Source organism: Conger conger, chromosome 15 (assembly GCF_963514075.1).
Source record: "Conger conger chromosome 15, fConCon1.1, whole genome shotgun sequence".
NCBI classification, from domain to species: Eukaryota; Metazoa; Chordata; class Actinopteri; order Anguilliformes; family Congridae; genus Conger; species Conger conger.
The window spans coordinates 11,429,714-11,450,223 of NC_083774.1; the positions used below are offsets into that span (position 1 = coordinate 11,429,714).

A 20,510-nucleotide genomic window follows, 5' to 3' on the forward strand; every position below is an offset into this window, starting at 1 on the left:
AACATTTACACAAAAGGTTTTTCTTTTTTTTTCTTTTTTTTCTTGTTTGCCAATTGATAAGCTTCTTGATATTGATATAAAGGATAAAGGTAAACTTTTAGGTTACAAAAAATGGAATTTTGTCTTTCAGGGTTTTTCTAATGATTCTCTAAACTGATTGTCATGGAAAAAATTTTAATATAAGTTTTCTCTCCGCTCTATATTGCTTTTAGCTGGATATGAAGTATTTATCTCCGTTGTTGCTGGCGTATGAAGACAGGATCAGTGAGAAAGAGTCTCTATTACAGGCTTGTGAGGTGAGCTTGATGAAGTTACATTTTTGTCCCACTTTCTTATCAGTTTTTATGCCTGAAATGATTAAGCTGGGCCAGTATTTGGCAAGGTCTGTTACGATGCTGCTTGATATAAAAGCCAATGTGTGCTACAGTGACTGGTGCGTAATTTAACCCTTTCAGTACCAAGCCCGATATGGAGTGGCTCCACCCAAATCCCAAGGCCTTTTGGGTTTGGTTGAGAATTTAATTGGGTTTTGACAGGGACTCAAAACGGTAGTATAGCAGTCATTTTGATTTGGTTGAAAAGGTATAAGGTCGAGTGGGAATTTGCGGTAATTATACTTGAGTGCCAAACTACGGTAACTACGCTTGGGACTGAAAGCGTTCAGAGCCGTCCTTGATCTCGCTCTCTAAGGCGTCTCTGTCACAAATCCTTGCTGTTGAATACCATTCACATCCTGTTCTTTATGTTGACATCCCAATTAAAATTTACTGTTGTACTGAGCTTTACTGAAGCCTTGGTACAGAGGAGGAATCTCAAACCAGCTCTAAACCTCCTGGTGACACGTGCGCAACTTCTGCTTTGAAGCACCGTTGTCAGTTTCTTTGTTTCATTCTTGCACGTTGTTGATGGGAGCTGGTTTGCAATCCAATTCTCCAGGAATGGGAAAGGCTTCATTTTTCATTTTTTGTGTGTGTGGTGTGGTGTATATTGTCTGTGGGAGTTTAGGTGGATCTAAAGGAGTTCCGTGAACGTGTTGAGTCTGTGCTACAGGAGAACGAGATGCTCCATGCTCAGCTGGGCAAGACGAGGACCGTCAGTCAGAAGGAGTGGTGAGTTTGTCAGCTCACTGTGTGTGTGTGTGCGTATGTGAGTGTGTGTACGCTAAATATTTTGGCATTCTTTGAGGAAGCTACCAAATGGTTTGATGTGAGCTGGGCTTATGATATTGTACATTTAGATTTTCAAAAAGCATTTGTCAAGGTACCGCATGACAAACTCATTTTCAAAATGAAGACGGTAGGAATTACAGGAGCAATTTTGGAGTGGGTTTGGTACTGGCTACGGGATGGAACATAGAGAGTAGTAGTAGGAACCTTATCTGAACAGGGTATTGTTGGAAGTGTCCCACAGTCCCACAGGGTCCAGTGCTGGGTCCACTGCTGTTCCTCATTTTTATAAATGTCCTTGACAGAGGCATTGAAAGTACTTTTAGTTAAATTAGCAGATGATACAAAACTAGGAATCGTTTGCAATCTACTAAAGTAATCCAGGAAGATTTAAACAGAATCCATAAGTGGGTGGACACCTGGCAAATTCAATTGAATACAACTAAATATAATGGTCTACATGTGGGTAATAAAATCATAAGGCAGGATTACTTTATGGGTGGTACAAAAAATGTGCGGCAACAGTAAAAATGGCCAACAGGATGCTAGGATACATAGCTAACCGTATTGAGTATAAGTCTAAGGAAGTTATACTGCCCTTATACAATACTCTTGTTAGACCGCACTTGGAGTCCTGTTGGCAGTTCTTTGGGCTGCACTATGAGAAAGATAAAGAGGTGCTGGAAAAGGTTTGGAGAAGGGCAACCAGTTTGATTCCATGTATAAAAGATTAGAGTCATGAGGATATACTTAAGATGGCTATTCTCTTTAAGCTTAGTGAAAGGAGACTTGATTGAGGCTTTTAAATTCAAAGTGAACTATCGGCGATTCTTCAGGGTGAGTTTGGTTAGCAGAAAGAGAGGGCGCAAATGGAAATGGGCAAAGGAGGAATTCCGTACCGATATTACAAAGTATTATTTTGCACAGCGAGTGGTCGCTGTGTTGAATATCGTGCCAGGGCATGTAGTGGAGGCAGAAACACTGGGGGTTTTCAAGACCAGGTTTGATACAGAGATGGATACTATTTAGCTTTTAGGCAAACTAAGCATTAGGTACACTTGGGGGTCGGAAAAGGCGAGCGTGGGTGGGCTGAAATGCCTGTTTTTTTGACATCACATTATGTTATATTATGTTATAGCCTCTTGCAAATGTATAATGGATGGTCAATGTACGTTTGTACTGCCAGTATAACTCTGTAAGTCATAAGCAGTGACTCATAGATGGGTTTAACAGCCATTTATGTCACAGAACAACTGTTCACTGTACGACACGACTCTTAGAGACCATATTGCACATTTGACGTTTGCGTTTTATTCAGACGGTTGGCTGCCGTCTCATTCATAACTCATGAATAAAGATTCATGGGTATTAATTATACACCGTGTTTCTATTTTTAATATTGTAACAACATTTTGCTGAAGCAGGGCATGCGTTTCCTGCGCACTCTCCGGATTTCTCTTGAATTTGCCTCCGAGCTGCAAATGTACAGAGTAATTACCACTGTTATGCTTAGCAAATGTTTGCTTATTGTGTCCTCTTCATTATCATATCAAATGCTGAAGATATACCCTTTATACTCTAGTTTTTGGGTATAAATTAGTCCCTTTTTCACCAAAAAGGACTCATTCTTCTTCTGTATGTACTCCTGCTGTATTGTACAGGCTGTCTGTTTACTTAAATTTACTAAATATTACATGCTGCAGATGTCATGACTCATAACATTTGTTGTGACCAAATGCCATTGAAACCAATAATAAAAATATAAATGGCAGTTGTGTGCATGTGTGAGATTGTCTCCACCTGTATATGTGTCTCTATAAGTGTGTGTGTGTGTGTGTGTGTGTATGCATGTGTGTCTGCAGGTGCGTGCATGCACGTGTGTGTCTTTGCAGATGTGTGTATCTATGTGTGTGCAGGTGCGTGTGTGTGTGTGTTTCTCAGTGCCTGTGTGTTTTTATGTGTCTATCTCTGAGGGAGAGGGAGAATATAACTCCCTGGTGTTCTGGTTCTGTTTCAGGCGCCAGCTGCAGGGCCAGGCGAAGCTGGTTCTGAAGGAGAACCAGGTCCTGATGGAGCAGCTGGCTGTGCACCAGACCAGATCCAGGGAGAGTCACGGCCGCCATGTACAGGAAGGTGGGGCCACTTCTGGGATCTCTTCGCTATGCTGATCTCATTTACCAGCAACTGAGGAAATAAAATAACGTGTGGCACTAACCATTGCAGCAGTGGGTAGCACTCTTGCCTCACAGACAGAAGGTTGTGGCTTCAAATCCTGGCCTGGGCCTTTCGTTTCATTCAAGTCCAAAGACAGGACAGGTTAATTGGAGAGTCTAAATTGCGTGTGCGGGTGTGCGTGTGTGTGTGTGGTGCGATGGATTGCCGAACTGTCCCAGGGTGTGTTCCTGGTGTGTATCATATCTCAATGCATCCTGGGATAGGCTCTACCACCCCCTACAACCCTGACCAGGATAAACGCTTGTTAAATAGACGGATTGGTGGCTGGACTAACCAGTACAAGATGACCTTCTTGTGACAAGTACTTCTCTCCAAAGTGTAAATCCTGTATTTTAGCTTGTTTAATTTGAGAGGCACGGTCTGACGGCGTTATGTGACCTCCTGTCCCCTTAGTGTCCAAAGTCTCCAAGGAGCTGATGCTGCTGGAAGCGGAGAAGGAGGGCTTGCAGGAGGAGCTGCAGGAGGCACGCAGGGAGCTGCAGGAGACGCGCAGGGAGCTGCAGCAGGCCCGCGCCTCCCTGGAGGGAGCAGTGAGCTGGGAGGAGCACTGCAGCATCACCAACAAGCTCAAACGGTACTGCTGCGGCCGGCGGTCAGGAAGGGGAGATGTGGCGGAAGTAATCGCGCTCTGGGGGGAGGTGGGAGGTGTGATTAGCGTAAAAAAAAGCTATTTGTACCCTCGTGAGTACCGCACAATTAGAAAGCCTTTGAAAACCGGCGTTTACAAGCTGGATTGTGTGGCCCGTCAATGTGGGCCTCGATGACCATACAGGCCGCTTATTCCGTTAGCTGGCCCTCGCTGCAGCTGCAGGCAGGCCTCTCACAGAGACCATGAGCCTGTTATCCTCCTGCCTTCTGCCATGTTACTGCACAACCCACAATGATGTCATGCCTCTGCGTCAAAAAGTGCCCAACACACAATTTCCTCACCTGGCCACGGCGGTGTGCAAAGCTGACTAAGTGCAGTGGCTGCTGGGATGGAATCAAGCTTAGCGAGAGGATTAGCCTGAACATTCACACGGTGTAGCCTAAGTGAACCCAGATATTTTTAGTGCTTTTATGAACTCCATGTCTGGTAAATGGCTTCCCCTTTTCCCCTTCAGTGTACATTGGATTTATTATGAATGCATTCTTTTCTCCATTTTTTTCCTGTTCCTGTCAAGCTGTAAATTCCCTCTTGTTAGAATCTCATTGCTGCTGGCAATCCCTCTTTTGTTATAACGCATAGCAATGAGCTGTATGCAGCGGGGGAAGAGGTGTAGCCCATGCATATCACACATATCTTCTCGTGGAAAATAATGGTGCCTCTCATTTTTTGGAATATGCAATGCAGCCAGTGTTGGCAGGACAGAAAAGGTTCTGTTTTGTAAAATGAGAAACGACCCTGCCCAGTACTCCTGGCACTGCTCAGGCCTAAGACAGGTGAGGAATCGGGCCAGGAGAGTGACGAAAGTACTTTCACCAGAATGACTGCAGTTGATCAGTATCAATTGTTTTTTTCATTGACCTGAGCGATTTCTGTTTGTAGCGTCTGATTGTTCAAGGTTTAACAGTGTTGCTAGACAACAAGGATGTATTTTTTTTATTGTCTGAACTCCTGACCAATAACTTTGTTTGTCCTACTGTGTATCTGAATAGTGCTTCAGTTTAAATGATCGTCTTGGGCCACAACTAAGGAAATGTAGCCATAGCCTGCTATTAAGCTTTTTCTGTCTCCTCTTGGTCCACTGTGTGCACAGAGATTTTATTTTGTTTTATATTTGATGTTGTGTATAGTATTGGCAGTTGCATTTCAAAATCTCTTTATTTTCTGATTTAAGTTTCAGTATGAATAGTCTGCTTTGTGTTTTTTTTTTTTTTTAATTTGTGATTGAGATGCTATTAATTTTACAGTATACAGATTACAGAAGGCAGTGAAAGCATATATAGGCATTCAAATCCCTCCACACAGTATGTCACAGTATGTGCACAGCTTGTGTCATTCGTCTTTGCAGCCCTCTTAGTCATGTAAGTGTGCAATGTTTGACATGACAAAGAAAAGTGCACAAATACTCAATGCTTTAAAAACCCACCCACTGTGGAGAAAGGTTTAAATATACATGCCTAAAAAGGTTAGAAATGTTTGCTTTGAATGACTTGTGTAACACTTAACAATGTAATTGTGTACTTTTGGAGTTCAGATAAGGTACATTTCAATGCAGCGTGGCCGTTTCCCTGGGAACAAAATGAGATTTCACCTTCCGGCAAAAAAGTCAAATAACACCAACAGACATTTTCTCCAGATTAAGCCATTTCTTTTGGAGCAACTGTTATTTTGTAGTTTTGACAGTGATTCATACGATTCTTATGGTGTATTTATTGAGTCTAGAACCATGCCCAAACCATGTACTCTTATGCTCAATACAGTAATAAATATACTGAAAATATCTCAAAAAAAGAATCACTGCAAGCACAATATAGTCATTATGGACTGATGAATTCCTCTGGGTACTCCGGTTTCCTCCCACAGTCCAAAGACATGCAGGTTAGGCTGATTGGAGAGTCTAAATTGCCCGTAGGTATGAGTGTGTGAGTGAATCGTGTGTGCCCTGCGACGGACTGGCGACCTGTCCAGGGTGTATTCCTGCCTTTCGCCCAATGTATGCTGGGATAGGCTCCAGCCCCCCTGCGACCCTGTTCAGGATAAGCGGGTTCAGGTAATGGATGGATAGATGGATGGATGTTGTAATCTTACTTTGTTCAGTTAGTACTGGTACACATTTCCTCTATTTATTTGGCAGTTTGGTAGGTTGAGTCCACATAAGAGTGCAACCTATATTTTTTATCTTAAATGTATCTTGCCAAATTGTTTTGTGAAATTAAAAGTGCCCTGCCATCGATGAGAAAAAGTAAATGTTTATGGCATTACGCATTTTAAATACATTTATAATTTTAATACATTTTTTTATTTCTTTAAAAAATTACTGTCGGAGTATTTTCAATGCCGCATAGTGAATTACTGTGAGTGTTTTATTCATCTGACAGAAATTGACTGCAATTTAACTGTGATATCCTTTAACGAGGTACATAACTAAAAAGACATTAAAAGGACCAGCTTATTAAACTTCAAGCTTTCAAAGTGAGGGATTTTCACCTCAAAAAGCCCTACAGTATCTAGCAGGTGATTAATGCAAAGCTAAAATGTGTGCATTGCACATTGTTCTATACGGACCAAACGTCTTGCTCTGGCCATTGGTCTTGCTCTGGCCATTGGTCCAGGCTGTCATTGTCTGCATGAGATACATAAGCCCACAAAATACAACTCAACATGATTGACACTTTATTATTATTGGAATGTTTATTGCTTTTGTATGTGTTGGTAATTAACCTGAGGCAATTCAGGCTGTTTACAGTTGGATCAGAAGTTATTCGACATGAATGTCTGGCACTGTGATAAACACAAGAGGTTTTCATTCCTGTTCATTAATGTGCCTTATTATGTTTTCCCAAGGTGGCCATCCAGATGTGGAAAGGGTTTTTTTCCACTCACTGAAAAACGATATTACATTAGTTGTGTAGCTGACGCTTTTATCCAAAGTGACTGCAAGTTGATTAAACTAAGCAGGGGACAATTAGTTAAGAGCCTTGCTCAAGAGCCCAACCACTGCACAGATCTTCTCCTGGTTACGCTGGGGCTTGACCCACCAACCTTCCGGGTCCCAGTCATGTACCTTAGCCACTAGGCTTAGGGCTGCCCCTAAAACTTCCTTGGCTTTTGTCCTCAGCAGAATTGCATTCACGTGCATAGGCTGCGCTGGCAGTGGTGTGACACCCCCTCCTTGGCTCTGTAGGCAGCTGGAGCAGGTGGAGGAGGAGAGGAAGAGCGAGGTGGAGGACTTGACCAGTCGAGTCTCAGCCCTTCAGACGGAGAAGAAGGGTCTGCTCCTGGAGAGAGCCAGCCTCACGGCAGACATGAAGAGCCTGGAGGAAGAGCTGGAAACGTCCCGCCGTGCTAACAGGTACCCCACGTGTGACCTCCGACACTGCAGTCTTATCACGTGACGGGCTGTCTTCTATCATGGGTTGATTATTTCTATTGAGTTGTTTTCCACATGTTATTGTGTAAAAATATTTGGGTTCCAGGCACATATTTTTTTCTGGAATTATGTCGGTCGCTTTTTCTCTCATGGCAGTAATTGTAACTCGGAAACCGTCCAAGACTAATCTAGACTAGAAACTGTCCTCGACTAACCATATTAAGCAGGTGGGCTGCTATGGACTGATCAGGGAAGACATGGGCCAGATGGTGGCACTGAGACATTGACTTATGTTTTGGTCCATCATTTTCATCCAGAAAGTTGAGTTCATGTCAAACTTCATGAATATATTTATTGTTCTTGCTGTTGCTGTGAGTTGTAATAGTATAGTATTACTGTATCAGGGTTCAATTTAGCAGGTACTTAAGTGGAACACAATTGAATGAGCTTTATTTGTGAATGAAGGGTTTACTGGACAATCGAACATGTGAGTAGCTGGTGGCCAGTAGAGCAGAGAGCATGCCCATAAATGGAGTGAGAAAATGAAAAAGTAGGGATACTTGATGGGAACTGTAAGAGTGTGGAAAGATCCTGTTTGTCCTGCTCATAGTCACACCTTTGTCATACCTTCAGCTCATTGCTGACAGAAAAGCTGCCTTGATGCGCACAATGTGTTTTTAGTTAATTTTTTATTTATTTTATTATTTTTTTTTTTTCTGATTTCCCTTTGTTTCCGTGTTCTCTCAAGTTGGTTGCCAGTTGTAGTCTATCTATTGAAATTGCCCGTGTTTCTGTGGATACACCGTTGCTCAGCGGCCCGGGATTTCTGACATTCAGGATTTGGAGAGAGCGATGCGCCTTCCACACGCCGCAACTCGTGTTCCCGCGACCGTGATTCTGAGACGAGTGCAATCAGGGCTCTATTGTACGCAGCGATCCTACAACCCCTGCCGAGTCTGTCCCCCGCCCTTTGGAGTTGTGAGGCAATAATGCGTCTCCCACGGGAGCTGGCCAAACTCCGCTTTTGGCAGGACCGGGCCGCAAACCGGTCCCCGGTGTGCAGCTGTGATGCACTGATGCCTGCATCAAGGTCCGTTACTTTAGCCGTGCCCCACCGCGGCACTTTGCACAATGCGTTTTATCATTAAAATGCGAAATTAGATTGAAAAGGCGCCACTTTTTGATCTGTCGTGGAACTTGCCTCAGTTTTTGCATTCTGCATTCAGTCTGCATTCTCTGTTTCAAAGTGGAGTGATTTCTCCCACAGGCACTTTCGTATACGGAACTTTGAAAAAAACTGACGCAATTATAAAGAGGTTCCACCGCGTCCTAGAACATTTAATTCCTTAATTGCACATCCACAATTATTGCTCTTTTATTTATATATATATATATATATATATAGATATAAATAATATATATGTCTAACTCACTAACTGTGGGTGTTCGCACTCGGTGACACTAAAATGTGTTCATGAGTCATGCGCTGATAAAGATGAGATACGGCCCTGAGACTCCTCCATATATCCACCCTCAGGAATGCAGGGACGGCACTTGACCCGCAAGGACAGTTGAAGGCGCCCGGCCGTTCGCTCTCGACAGATGACAAACCATCAGAACCGGGAGGAAGCATAAAAAAGAGCAGGGCGCACGCGGTACGCTTTGTGGCGAGGAGTGAAGGTCTGACCCGTTCTTCTCGTCCTCAGGAAGGCTCAGAGGAAGGCGGGCCTGCTGAAGATGCAGCTGGAGGATGCTCTGGACAAAGAGCTGGTCGCCCACCAGTACCTGAACGGCATGGTGGCCCTGGCGGAGAAGACCACGCAGGAGCGGGACCGGCTCGTACACATGGTAACGCACGCTGGCCGTCTGAACGGCGCCCCGTGGGGCCTCAGCTCCGGCTGATTAAAGCGGGTGAATCCGATCGCACGTCAGCGCCCAGCGGGGCGCGGGCCTGTCACGCGGTGACTCACCGCCTGCCCCGGCTCGCGGTGCACTTAGGCGAAAATGGAAATCACGCCGCTTCCGAAGCGCCTTTTCGCTTTCGCGTGACGTGCGTTGACGCGGCTCGTCTTTGTCCGACCGCGCCGGAAGCTTCCAGGAATTACAGGGCAGCGGTGGTGACACACCGCACGCCGTGTCGCGTCCCTGCACCGGAATGGCTGCCGTGTCGAGAGCCTTTTGTTCCAGCCCAGCGCTGAGCCTCCTGATTCACACAGTGATCATCATTACTGTACGCCACCTCCTTGTTTCTGCTGTCTTACAGAGAAACGGAATACCTGTTGAGCTGTGACCCTCTGGGACAAGAGTGTCTATTATATTTTCTATCATCTCGAGAAGTGTCGTTAACACCTTCTCCGCTCTTTTAGAGGTTTTTGATATTACATTTTTTTTATAAGCTGGTTGATTTTTATCTGCCTGCCTCAAAGGTAGAGGTCACAATAAATTTCATTCAGAAAGTGCGGGTCATAAAGGTACAATGTGGTACATCGAGACATTGTCTATCCTGTGCCCTACCACTGGGTTGCGATAGCTAATGGGTTTTCATGAAAGATTCCTTAACTGTATTGACATCAGTGCAATATTTATGAGCCCTTGTAGCGTGTCTGTCATAGTCGAAGTCTGCCTCCTTATTTCACAGTGAACCAGAAACACTGCCTTTTCCCCGTGTCTCTGCAAATAATAGGCACACCTTGCCTGAAAGTGTTCCTGATGTGAGAGAACCTTTGGGCCAATCAGCTGTGACAGTGTCCTCCGGGTATTTTATATTAGGTCTGTCTCACCCAGCCACAGTAAATGGGGGCTAATTGGAATTGATTGCGCGTGGTCTTGTTGAGACCTGGGGCAGCGGCAGATGGGAGGGGGCTCCCCGGTGGATGGAGCTGACTTCTGGTTGTATGTTGTACAGTAGATGTTCAATATGAGTAATATTTCTGCTGTCTAGAATTTTCCTGTAAAATCATTTTTGAGTTTGTCTATTTCAATGTAATGTCACATTTAGTCCCGGTTTTATGACCTGTTTGCAATGTTTCTTGTATGTCCTGGAAGGTGTGTGTCAACAGCTGGATTTCCACTGAACTGCCTTTTATACAAGCCGAGTGCATTTATGTGCAGTGAGTCATGGCCGTTTCCACGGAGTCATGGCCGTTTCCACAACAAACTGACAGAAACCCGCAGTATATTAGCCAACCACTAACTAAATAGGATAATGCAAGTAAACCAGAAACCTATTACATGCATCAAATCAAAGCACACTTTCATTCGTAGTACATGACAATGACAAAGAACTGCATATGTTGTGATCGTGTCCAATACAGCAATTGCAGAATCACGAACAGTTCACAGGAGGTGTGTGTCTGATTTTCATGTCAGATTTTTGCTCATCATAAGCATTCTAAGCAAATGCAAGCACAACAAAGGAAGTCCGATCTTTAGTGAAATAACCTGCTTTACTGCATGGTTTGGAGTAAGTGCCTGTAGATCCACAGGACCTGGAGTTGAGTAGCTTCAGCTGCTGTAGTTTCTTACTCCATCAGACATTGTGTAAAGCAGCTTAACAGGTACAGAACAAGCAGATATTTTGAAGCATAAAATATGCATTACAGGTGAGTAATCTGGCACAGCTGGCTTGCTTTCAGACCAAACGAAGCTCAGCACCTTAGAAAAGCCCACTTTACTGAAACCTGGGGTGACGTTCTGTCTGATTGCATGATAAGTGGTAGTCTAGTATGTCTAGTGTGTGGAATGAAATTAATAAATGAAAATGGAAGAATATCAGAACCGTTTCTATAGTACTCTCCTAGCTAATGCTACTGATAGCAGGCATCTGAACGCGTTTAATCCAGAATGACTGAAAATCTGTGGGTTTGTTTCTTTGTATTTACAGGTCTGCTGTGCTTGTCCTCCAACATTGTTCTTAAGGGCCCATTCCACTCACATTTGACGGACTCATTGTGTGTAGTTCATAAACTTGCATTGAGTAGTTTTCCAGGCCTTCAGTAGAAGGCAACTCCTAATACAGTATGTCTGCCAAAAACATTTTTGTATGTATCTGTGCCTATTCTGTGTGCATTCAGTGTTCTCTCAACCGGCACTTTTTAGTTTGGACTGCAGGTGTGGCTTTTGTTGTGTTTGTTTGGTTTAAAGCCAAACTGAGCCACAAGCAAAATATGTTTTTTTACTATTAGAATGTAATTTTCTAAATAACCCATGGAAACATTTTTGCAGCATTTACTTGCACTCTTGACCAGCTTTCTGACTAGAAAACCGTGAGGTTGGCCACAATAGTAGTTAATGTTACAGTATGTGTTTTAAGAATTTGGGAGGGTGAGGGAGGCCCTTCCGGGCTGTGCGAGTCAGGGCTATACTTCTCACACATGAGACGCTCCTGATTAAGTGCGGCTCCAGGCCTGCTGAGAGCTGTAGCTGCAGAATTTCATGCAGGCCATTTTGTTTGTTTGTTTTCCTCCTTTTTCATATATTAATCAATTTCCCCCCCAGACACAAGGCCGGTTGTGTGTTTGTGTATGTTCCAGACACAAGGCCCAGGGAAAATTTTGCTGCTTGTATCTCAGCATAAATTTTGGCTTGTCAGCAGCTTCGCGGTATCTCGGGTGAAAGGTCTGCTGGGAGATTTTCACATGAGATGCCCTTCTTGATGCGGCTCATCTTCAGCCGTGACAGCTGATTTTTGTACACAAAGCATGTGTGCATTGTGACCTAGAGCATCAGGCTCTGATGAAATCTAAACGGACTTCACTGAAGTTTTCACCTTTAAATAGGTTGGCATTTTCTCAAAGCACATGTAGTTCAACAGGGTATGTTTTTGTTTTTTTTGGGAGAGGAAGATATGTAGTTGAATTTCTATAACATAGTAGTAAAATATTACACTATTTTGTTCTCAATAATCTGTCCACTCAGATAAATTAAAAAATATAATTTTGCTTTGGACCCTTTTTAAAAAAATTTTTTTAGTTTGTCTCCATTATATTGTCCTTCAGCTGTAATGTAATTCAGGCTGATGGGATCAGTATGTACAGTGTTCAGTGAGAGGATACAAGTTTAGATTACAGAGATTGATGTGGTGGCGGGCAGTGACTGACCGGACTTCAGTACACCCATAACTCAGAGGGACTGGAGGTTCGGTTTGTGATTCTGCTCCATGTCCGTTGTGGGAGCTGTGGGAGAAACCCGTATGCAGCTAAACGCTGACGGCCGAGGAGCACCAATTCATCCTCATACATTATTAACCTTCACGCGCAGAACGCGGTGTGCGTTCACATGCAAGCGATGGCCGTGATTTAAAAATAGTGCGCTCCCAACGGTGGCTTTCAGCTGAGCGTGTTCAGTGAGCTATGACCAGCTTCCAGTGAGTCACCTTTCTCACGTCTTCCCTGTGATTACATGTCTCAGAGCAGTAATGTGGGTCAGTCTGTGTGTGCCAGTCAGGGTGTGCTTCCACGATGATGGGACCTGACTGATACTGGGGGCCTCCAGTGGATGCCAGGCTTTCTGTCTCCTGTGTGCAAAGCTGTCCCAGTTTAGAAGCCTTCTCTGCTATGTGGGGGGACTGATAGCATTGTAGCGGTCAGGATGTCTCCGCTGCTCCTAGGCTAACTAACGAAGTCTTCTGGAGTTCAAATGTGTGGTCCTGATAGTCTGCCATACATTGGTTTCATATGTTGAATGTGCAACATTGTTATAGCTGTAAATTTAAGTCGAGTTCTAATTCCTGGTGTTACATTCTCTTGGATTAATGTTTTAGAGTCAACACAGCCGTGAAACCGTTCGGCTGTACTTATTTTAATGTTGCAAATTAATTGCAGCAAAATGTGGGGAATTGGCTGCCCTGATTGTTGCATATTTAAATGTCAGCCTGTTCTTAAATGTCACTCAAATATTTGTGGCCTTTCTGCAGAAAATAATATTCGAAAGGGCACCTCTAGAGCAATATGTAGTCATATGTTCCCATATGCTCTCTGTATTCATCCCCGATATTGATCCCCTCTCTTTTTGATTTCTCCTTCCCTGCGCTCCCACGTCTGTAACCCTTCCTCTGCCCTGTGCCCCGCAGGCCTCCTCTCTGGAGCAGGACAAGCAGGGGGTGCTGACCCAAATCATCCAGGGCACGGTGCGCCTCGGGAAGCTCCAGGAGAAGGTGAAGGTAAGTCAGCCCCGGGGGGGGAGTGTGTGTTTCTGCCTCACCCCGGGTCACCTGCAACCTTATAGAGCTCCTCTCATCTCCCGTCTCAAACAGACTCATCTGATTATCTGGCAGAGGAAGCATTAGAATTAGGCAGGGCTGACACACAGGGAAGCAGCTGTCTGACAACGCCACGTAATGAAATGAAAGAGAATGTCAAACTCTTCAGCAGAGGTCGATTGAAGGTCTTTTCTTTTTTTCTTCCTTAATGTTCTGAAAGTTTCTTCCAAGAAGCCTTGAGGTTGCGTTTTTATTTGATCAGCTGGCCGAGGGTACCTGAATTATATGACCATATAGTACATTTCAATTAAAGGTGACATCTTGTGGACTTGTGGCAGTTGATAAATTGCCTGTTTGTGCGAATCAAAAGAAACTGTTGCTTCTCTGCTGCAGTCCCGAGAGAGTGCCGTCTGATTGAATTGTGCAATATGGCTGGTGATGTATGAGCCTTCGATGGAATTGACGCTACATTTTGTCTTGCTAATGGTGATCTGTTAAAAAAATCCTTTGGGTTTTGGATCAGTGCCTCACTGCAGCTGGCTACATTCTTCTTCTGGTTTTTATGAGATGTGAGGTTCAGAAAGACGGCCCTTTCTGTGCTTATCGCCTTCATTTCAGATTCCTTCTGTATGGTCATCAGTGAGATCTATTTTGAATCTTTCCAGGCACCTGTTGATCTATAGTTCTTAGAGGTGACCATGGCAATTTTGCTGCTCATTTTGCCGTTTTAATCGTATGCTAGGCATTGACACGTTAAGCCTTCTCAAATGTGTGCTGTTTTAATCGTTTGCTAGGCATTGCCTTCTGCTACTGTGCCTCCCTCTAGGTATGAGGAACTGAGAACACCTTAAAAATGATCTATTGCTATTTTTAACAGTAGATTTTTGAAAAGCAACACAGGCTGTTTCTAGAATCAGTGTGCTGTAAAATTGTGTTCTATATACAGTTTGCTAAATTGGAGTAGTTGAAATATGTTGAAATATGTTCTCTGTTGTGATTAGAAATGTTCACACAATTTTGACAGTGCCCACAATCATAAAGCAATACTATTAAGCACACATTCACGTGGAATGTTAATGGAGAAAGTAACTACAGGAGATACAAGTTGGTGATTCAAGCCCTGATCAATAAGATCGGTGCAGCTGTGAGCAAGGCCCTTAACCCCACATTATCCAGCTTTGGATAAAAATTCTCAGTTCATATACAAGTACAATACATCTTCATATCTTCATATCTTGCCAGATCACAGGAAGAAACTTAAATCTTGCTTTTGTACAAGTGGGCTCCATCCATCCTTGCATTTTCAGTCATTATCCTGTAATTGTGAGCATTGAAGCAAGAAGCCCCTGACCAAGGCAGGATCGCTCCACCCACTTAGCCTGCCTGTTAAATTGGGCAACTTGGCAAGTGCCATTGCATTCAAGGCTCTCTGTATTTTCCAATCGGAGAGCCCCACAAGATGTTCATATTGTGCGGAAAAACTGCCCCTACTACACAGCACTTTGGTGGATCTGCCTTACCTGTAACCAAGCAATGTACGATGATTAGCATCAGCCATTTAAAGTATAATTAATTACATGGAAGGTCCCAAGAGAAGCCAGTCGCCTTCAGTGCCAGTAGGAACCACAGGGAAATTCTGTACAAACTGTTCACTCCCAACTAACAGTGTTGGCTTTCTGTTATAATATCAACTATGTTGAACCGGGAGATTTCTTCATAGATTCTGGGGAACGGACTACCGTTTGGATAACTGAACCTTTGGATAGCTTGCAGCATAATGTAGTCATATGTTTTTACCATATCTATTGGGGGAAATAATGTGTTGCGAACAAACTGGATTATGATTAGCAGTGTGAGCTTGTATCATGTGATGTGATTTATTTTAGTGCACTTTACAAAAATATTCACTGCATGGAGGATGTCTCAATGAATGATCTCATTATGTATCTCATTAAAATGAAAAATTTCAAGTATTACCTACCCTGGAGTCTGTCCCATGCTGCTAAGAAAATAACTACCATCTGTACTATTCTGCGATAATCCCCTGCTGTGGAGTGTAGATAATGATCTTAACATTTCAGTCATTGAAAAGGTTAGCTCCAGCTCTTGAATATTAATCGGGTTGCTGTCAGATTGAATTCATTTTCAGTTTAAATAGTATAACAAATATAAGTTTTCCATCTCTCTGTCACATTATTTTTGAGGGCTTAAATGCAACATAACCTACACATCGTGTAGGATTCATTCTCACGCTTTTAGTCAAATCAAAATTTAGTAATATTAGCATCTTGATTTGTTATGCTGTATATAAGAAGATACATTTATGTTTTTGTACAAGACTGAACGACAAGTGTTTACTTGCAGTATTTGAAAATTGCTTTTATCCTATACGATACACTGTGATCTGTGAACTTACCTACAACGTAAATTGATATATTGAATTGAATAATAAAGAATAATAATAAATAAGATATTATTTATTGAATATTGGCTCCCAAATCCCATTGGTAAGTGTGGGCAGCAGTTCCTCCTGTGACTGCCGTCATTTTTGCTGATTAGTGTTGATGGCCGTATCATCACGCCCCTCGAACAGCACGAGCATTTCGGCCGTTTTCATTGGTGATGGTGAAGCTTCAACCGTTTCTCAGCAGTCTACGAAGACCCCAGTACAGATCAGATCTCTCTCCCCGTTTCTATTTTTATGATGTTCGAAAATAATTGTTTGTAATAAGTGCAATAAGTGTAATCACAATCCTCCATCCATCAACTCGAATGAGGTTTTGAATTGTGTGGTATTTTCTATTATGATCTGAATGAAATGGATTGATTTTAATGTGCGTTCCCTCCACTGAGATGAGGCCCATTTCTTAACACACTGCTTTTAGAAATGTGTGAGAGACACCCACGGTGACTCACTGGTCTGTGGCAGGTTTGTGCTGTTTTATGGCTTTCTCCTGACCCGGCTCTGGGTTTCCACACATAGAGACGGAGCTGAATAGATGAATGAAATGAAATGAAATGGCTGACCACAGACTCCTTCCCTGGACCGTTTCATTCTTTCTTCTCTTGATCCTCATTTACATTTCTCATCTTTCAGTTCGCACCTATTCACACCCATCTCTACCCTGTACCGTACGCATCACTTCCTCTCCGTTCTGGATGACGCATCTATTTCTGTGCTGCAGTGGACGGTCATTGCCTATATGAATGCTCTTAAGCATTTTATGAAATATGTCCTGTGAACTGAAAATAATATATCTTCTAATAGAGTTTAGCTGTATATAGAGTAACTGTTCTTTCTCTGGTGTGTCTAATCCAAGCATGACGTATCAGCTGTCAGCAGAATGTGTTGTGAATGCATGCATGTTTTCGTTTTGGCAGTGTTATTCAGTAAAAGCTTGCTATGTACAGGTCATAATTGCTGTGTGTGTGTGAAAGGGGTACACAGCTCTCTCCCACCCTGTTCATTTCTCAAATGTCATCTTATTCATTACATAGAATCACACATGCTGAGGCAGTGTAACCCAGGTAACTGTAAAGACGCCGGCATGTCTTTGTGTGTTTCCGTCTCAAACAAAAAGGCTGTGCTTTGAATATGTGGATTTTCAGCAGTCACGCGAGGAAACGAAATACGCGAGTCTGTCAAAAGCTCTGCCGTTGAGTATTATCTTTGAAGGCAAAGGCTCGCTTGTAAAAGAAAACCACTTGAATGATATTCTGAGTTATTATCGCAGCCTATTATCTTGAGCTCAGATGAGAGAGAGTGAGAGTGAGAGTGAGAGAGAGAGAGACAGCGAGAGAGATCCTCTTATCCAAGATGCTCTTATCCAGTTGGGCATGCTGTGCCCCGATAAAATCCCAGCTGCCATTTCTCAGGCCTTATATTAGAAATATACATTTGAACCATGATAGCGTTTAAGATTAAGAACCATTAAGATTTAATGGAAAGCATATTTAATTTGTAATAGTTCTCGAATATACACCCTTTCTTATTTGTACAAGATTATTATTATGATAACTTACTATACTAACATCATGCATCCTATGGAATACATAGCATATAATTAGGTCAACACTGTGATTAATTAGAAAAACATTTGGAAATGTGTACATTTGATCTGTTATATTGACTATTTTACAAATATACATTTGAACCATGATAGCGTTTGAAGGGTGAAATTAAGATTTAATGGAAAGCATGTTTAATTTGTAATAGTTCTCAAATATACACCCTTTCTTATTTGTACAAGATTATTATTATGATAACTTACTATACTAACATCATGCATCCTATGGAATACATAGCATCGTAACATTTCCATTATGTAAAGAAGAATGTATGTTTCCCAACACCACTCAGCAGAAGCATCATCAGCATCCTATCCATGCCCAGATCCAAAGCCCATGTGTTACTCTCCCTGCCTTTGTTTTAGTGCCAGTTTTATTGTGATTGCTTTTTCTTCCGCTGAACTGCTCCAATCAGGTTCCGTTGACCTTTCCCTCAGCTGTCTGCTACGTTCTGAATGCACAACACGCGGACACGTCTTCTCTGGCTACGAGAACATGATTGCATTTTAATATTTCGGGTGGAGAGCCTCCCAACTTCTTTGAAAATATACTTCTTTTTTTTGATGACAATTTGACGATTCTAATGGCTCAGGCCTTGCCAATTTCAAGCCTTCCCTGTGCATATGATTACCGGGAAGGCTTAGAAAAAGAGAACCCTTCATTCCGTTCCTTTGAGGAGGAAAGAAGAGTGCCAGAGGAATCCTTCCCCCTTCCTCCCCGGCTGGATAAGACCACGTCCCCTGATCAGTGAGTCACCACTCCCATCTTCAGTCACTGGAGTTAACGAGAGGTCAGATGGGATCCTGCATAATCACTTTATGACTGATGTGATTAGCCAGTGTGGAGATCATCTCAGAGTCTCTCATACGCAGAGGCCAAGGATTGTGGGAGGCATTAACACTGAACAACCCTCTCTGTCACCATGATAACAGGTGACTGTTTGACCAGGTAATTATTCCTTTGGCTGTTATTGACTCCTTTACTGAGGTTTAGGGCAGTAACCTTTTCTGCCTGTGTTTTGTCTCCAGTTAGTCCAAGGCTTATTTGAAAAATGCTTATTTGACTGCTAGTGTAATATCCTAACATACAGGGCAAAGTGCTGGATCTTTTTTTATGGGAGATGCCATTTTCTATGAAACATACTTGTGGTGTTGCAGACACAAAATGGTTAGTTAGACCTGGATGTGCTGTAACGCAGTGACCTTTATGTTCCAGTTGTTATTTCCCAACTTCCTGTGATTTCTTTTGTGAAACCTTGCATAAAATATTTTATGACCATAAAGATTTAAAGGTGTCATAAACAAAGTGATTAAGATGTAATTTAGAAGGGTTGCGGGCCTTTTCTGTTGTCAACAAACTTATTTTCATATGACAGCATTTCAGGGAGCACATTCAGTCCTGTAAATTGCTTGTTAAAATTACTTTTTTTAACCTGTACAGGGTAAGCCACATTCATAAACAAAAATTAGGTCAACACTGTGACTAATTAGAAAAACATTTGGAAATGTGTACATTTGATCTGTTATATTGACTCTATCATTTGGTGGTTTGATTCGGGTTTTTTCATTCAGATTTTAAATATCCGGGTAAGACTTGCCCATCATTTTTACAGTAACCCAGCCAACTAATGCCAGCTCTCTTCAGCATTAAGAATGAAGCAGGCATCTGGTGACGGAGCCCCTGGAAGCTTTCGCATTTCTGACCCTTGTGTGGGCCTGTTTATGAACATAAACAGTTTACACTGAGGTAAAGTGAAGTTTAATTCGAACGAAGTGAATTTACAAATGTAAATATTTGTACGGCGGCAAAATGAAGGCAGCAGCAGATAGTTGTTGTGTGGTTGCTAGTTTCCAGTCTTTTATTGTTGCAGGGGATAAACTGTGTTCTTCTGATGTGAATTTCACGCTCTTTCATTCTGAGAACTGCCAGCCTTTTCCGCCAAAGTTCTTTCTCAGCCACTTCCAGGAGCTGCTTTATTTGGACACCAATTAATCTTACAGTAAATCACAGATGACTTTGCCTGATGGCTGAGTCATATGCTGCCCGGCTCAAAATCCTGTTTTTAATAATACATTATTAATGCATGGGTTTGTTTTTTTTGTTTTTTTTTTCCTTCTCTTTATTTCTCTTTGGCAAAGAGATTACGGCACATTTTAGGAAATTAATGCCTTTTATAAACTGACAGCCATCGGCCCACGTGCAGATATTGAATTGGTGTGTCACTGCTGCAGGATCCTGGCCAGAAGCTGTGCCACACCCCTTCTGGGACCCCGTGCCCCCTCCTCTGTCTCCCTGCGACTAATTACAGATAGCAGATCTCTAATTCTCCCTTCACTCCTTTAGTGTGAAACCAGGTTTGCTGAGGGAGAGCGCTTTTGGCAGAACAAAATAGTTTGCTTTGGCGGGAGTATTCCTTTCTTTTTTCCTGTCATTACCCGGCAACAATGGGCTTCTATTACAGTGAGTCCATTTTCAAATAAAGCCCTGATGAATCTACAAACTACTATTGTCTTTTAAATGACCGTAATCAACCGAACGGATGCAGTTTCAAGCCTGAATTTATTTCTTCAGTATGTTGAAAATGTAAACAATTCCAAGTGTTATCATTAGCTTACAGCACAGTATGTGTGAAATTACTGTAATGACAGTAAAGCTTGCCTGGAGCCAGTGGTCTGACCCTGAGTTCACAGTTGTTAAAATGACTACGTTGGTTTTCACATGAAACCATGTTAAGATTTGAGGAAACTGGCTCAGTCCCGTATGCCAGTATTTGTCCGATAGCGCGGAGGAGGGTGACCGTAATTCACGCTTCCTGGAAGCGGCTAT

At 42.7% G+C, this 20,510-nt stretch overlaps 1 protein-coding gene across 2 annotated transcripts in view; it reads left to right on the top strand.

Moving 5' to 3' along the window:
- The window catches only part of cep89 (centrosomal protein 89), an 84,156-nt gene that overhangs the window by 16,605 nt on the left and 47,041 nt on the right, over positions 1-20,510 (top strand). For both annotated transcript variants that reach the window (XM_061221945.1, XM_061221946.1), the window contains exons 12-18: positions 213-296; positions 1,006-1,109; positions 3,184-3,299; positions 3,795-3,975; positions 7,232-7,399; positions 9,124-9,265; positions 13,488-13,577. In XM_061221945.1, the coding sequence (XP_061077929.1) occupies positions 213-296; positions 1,006-1,109; positions 3,184-3,299; positions 3,795-3,975; positions 7,232-7,399; positions 9,124-9,265; positions 13,488-13,577 (885 nt within the window). The remainder of the gene's footprint in view (positions 1-212; positions 297-1,005; positions 1,110-3,183; positions 3,300-3,794; positions 3,976-7,231; positions 7,400-9,123; positions 9,266-13,487; positions 13,578-20,510) is intronic.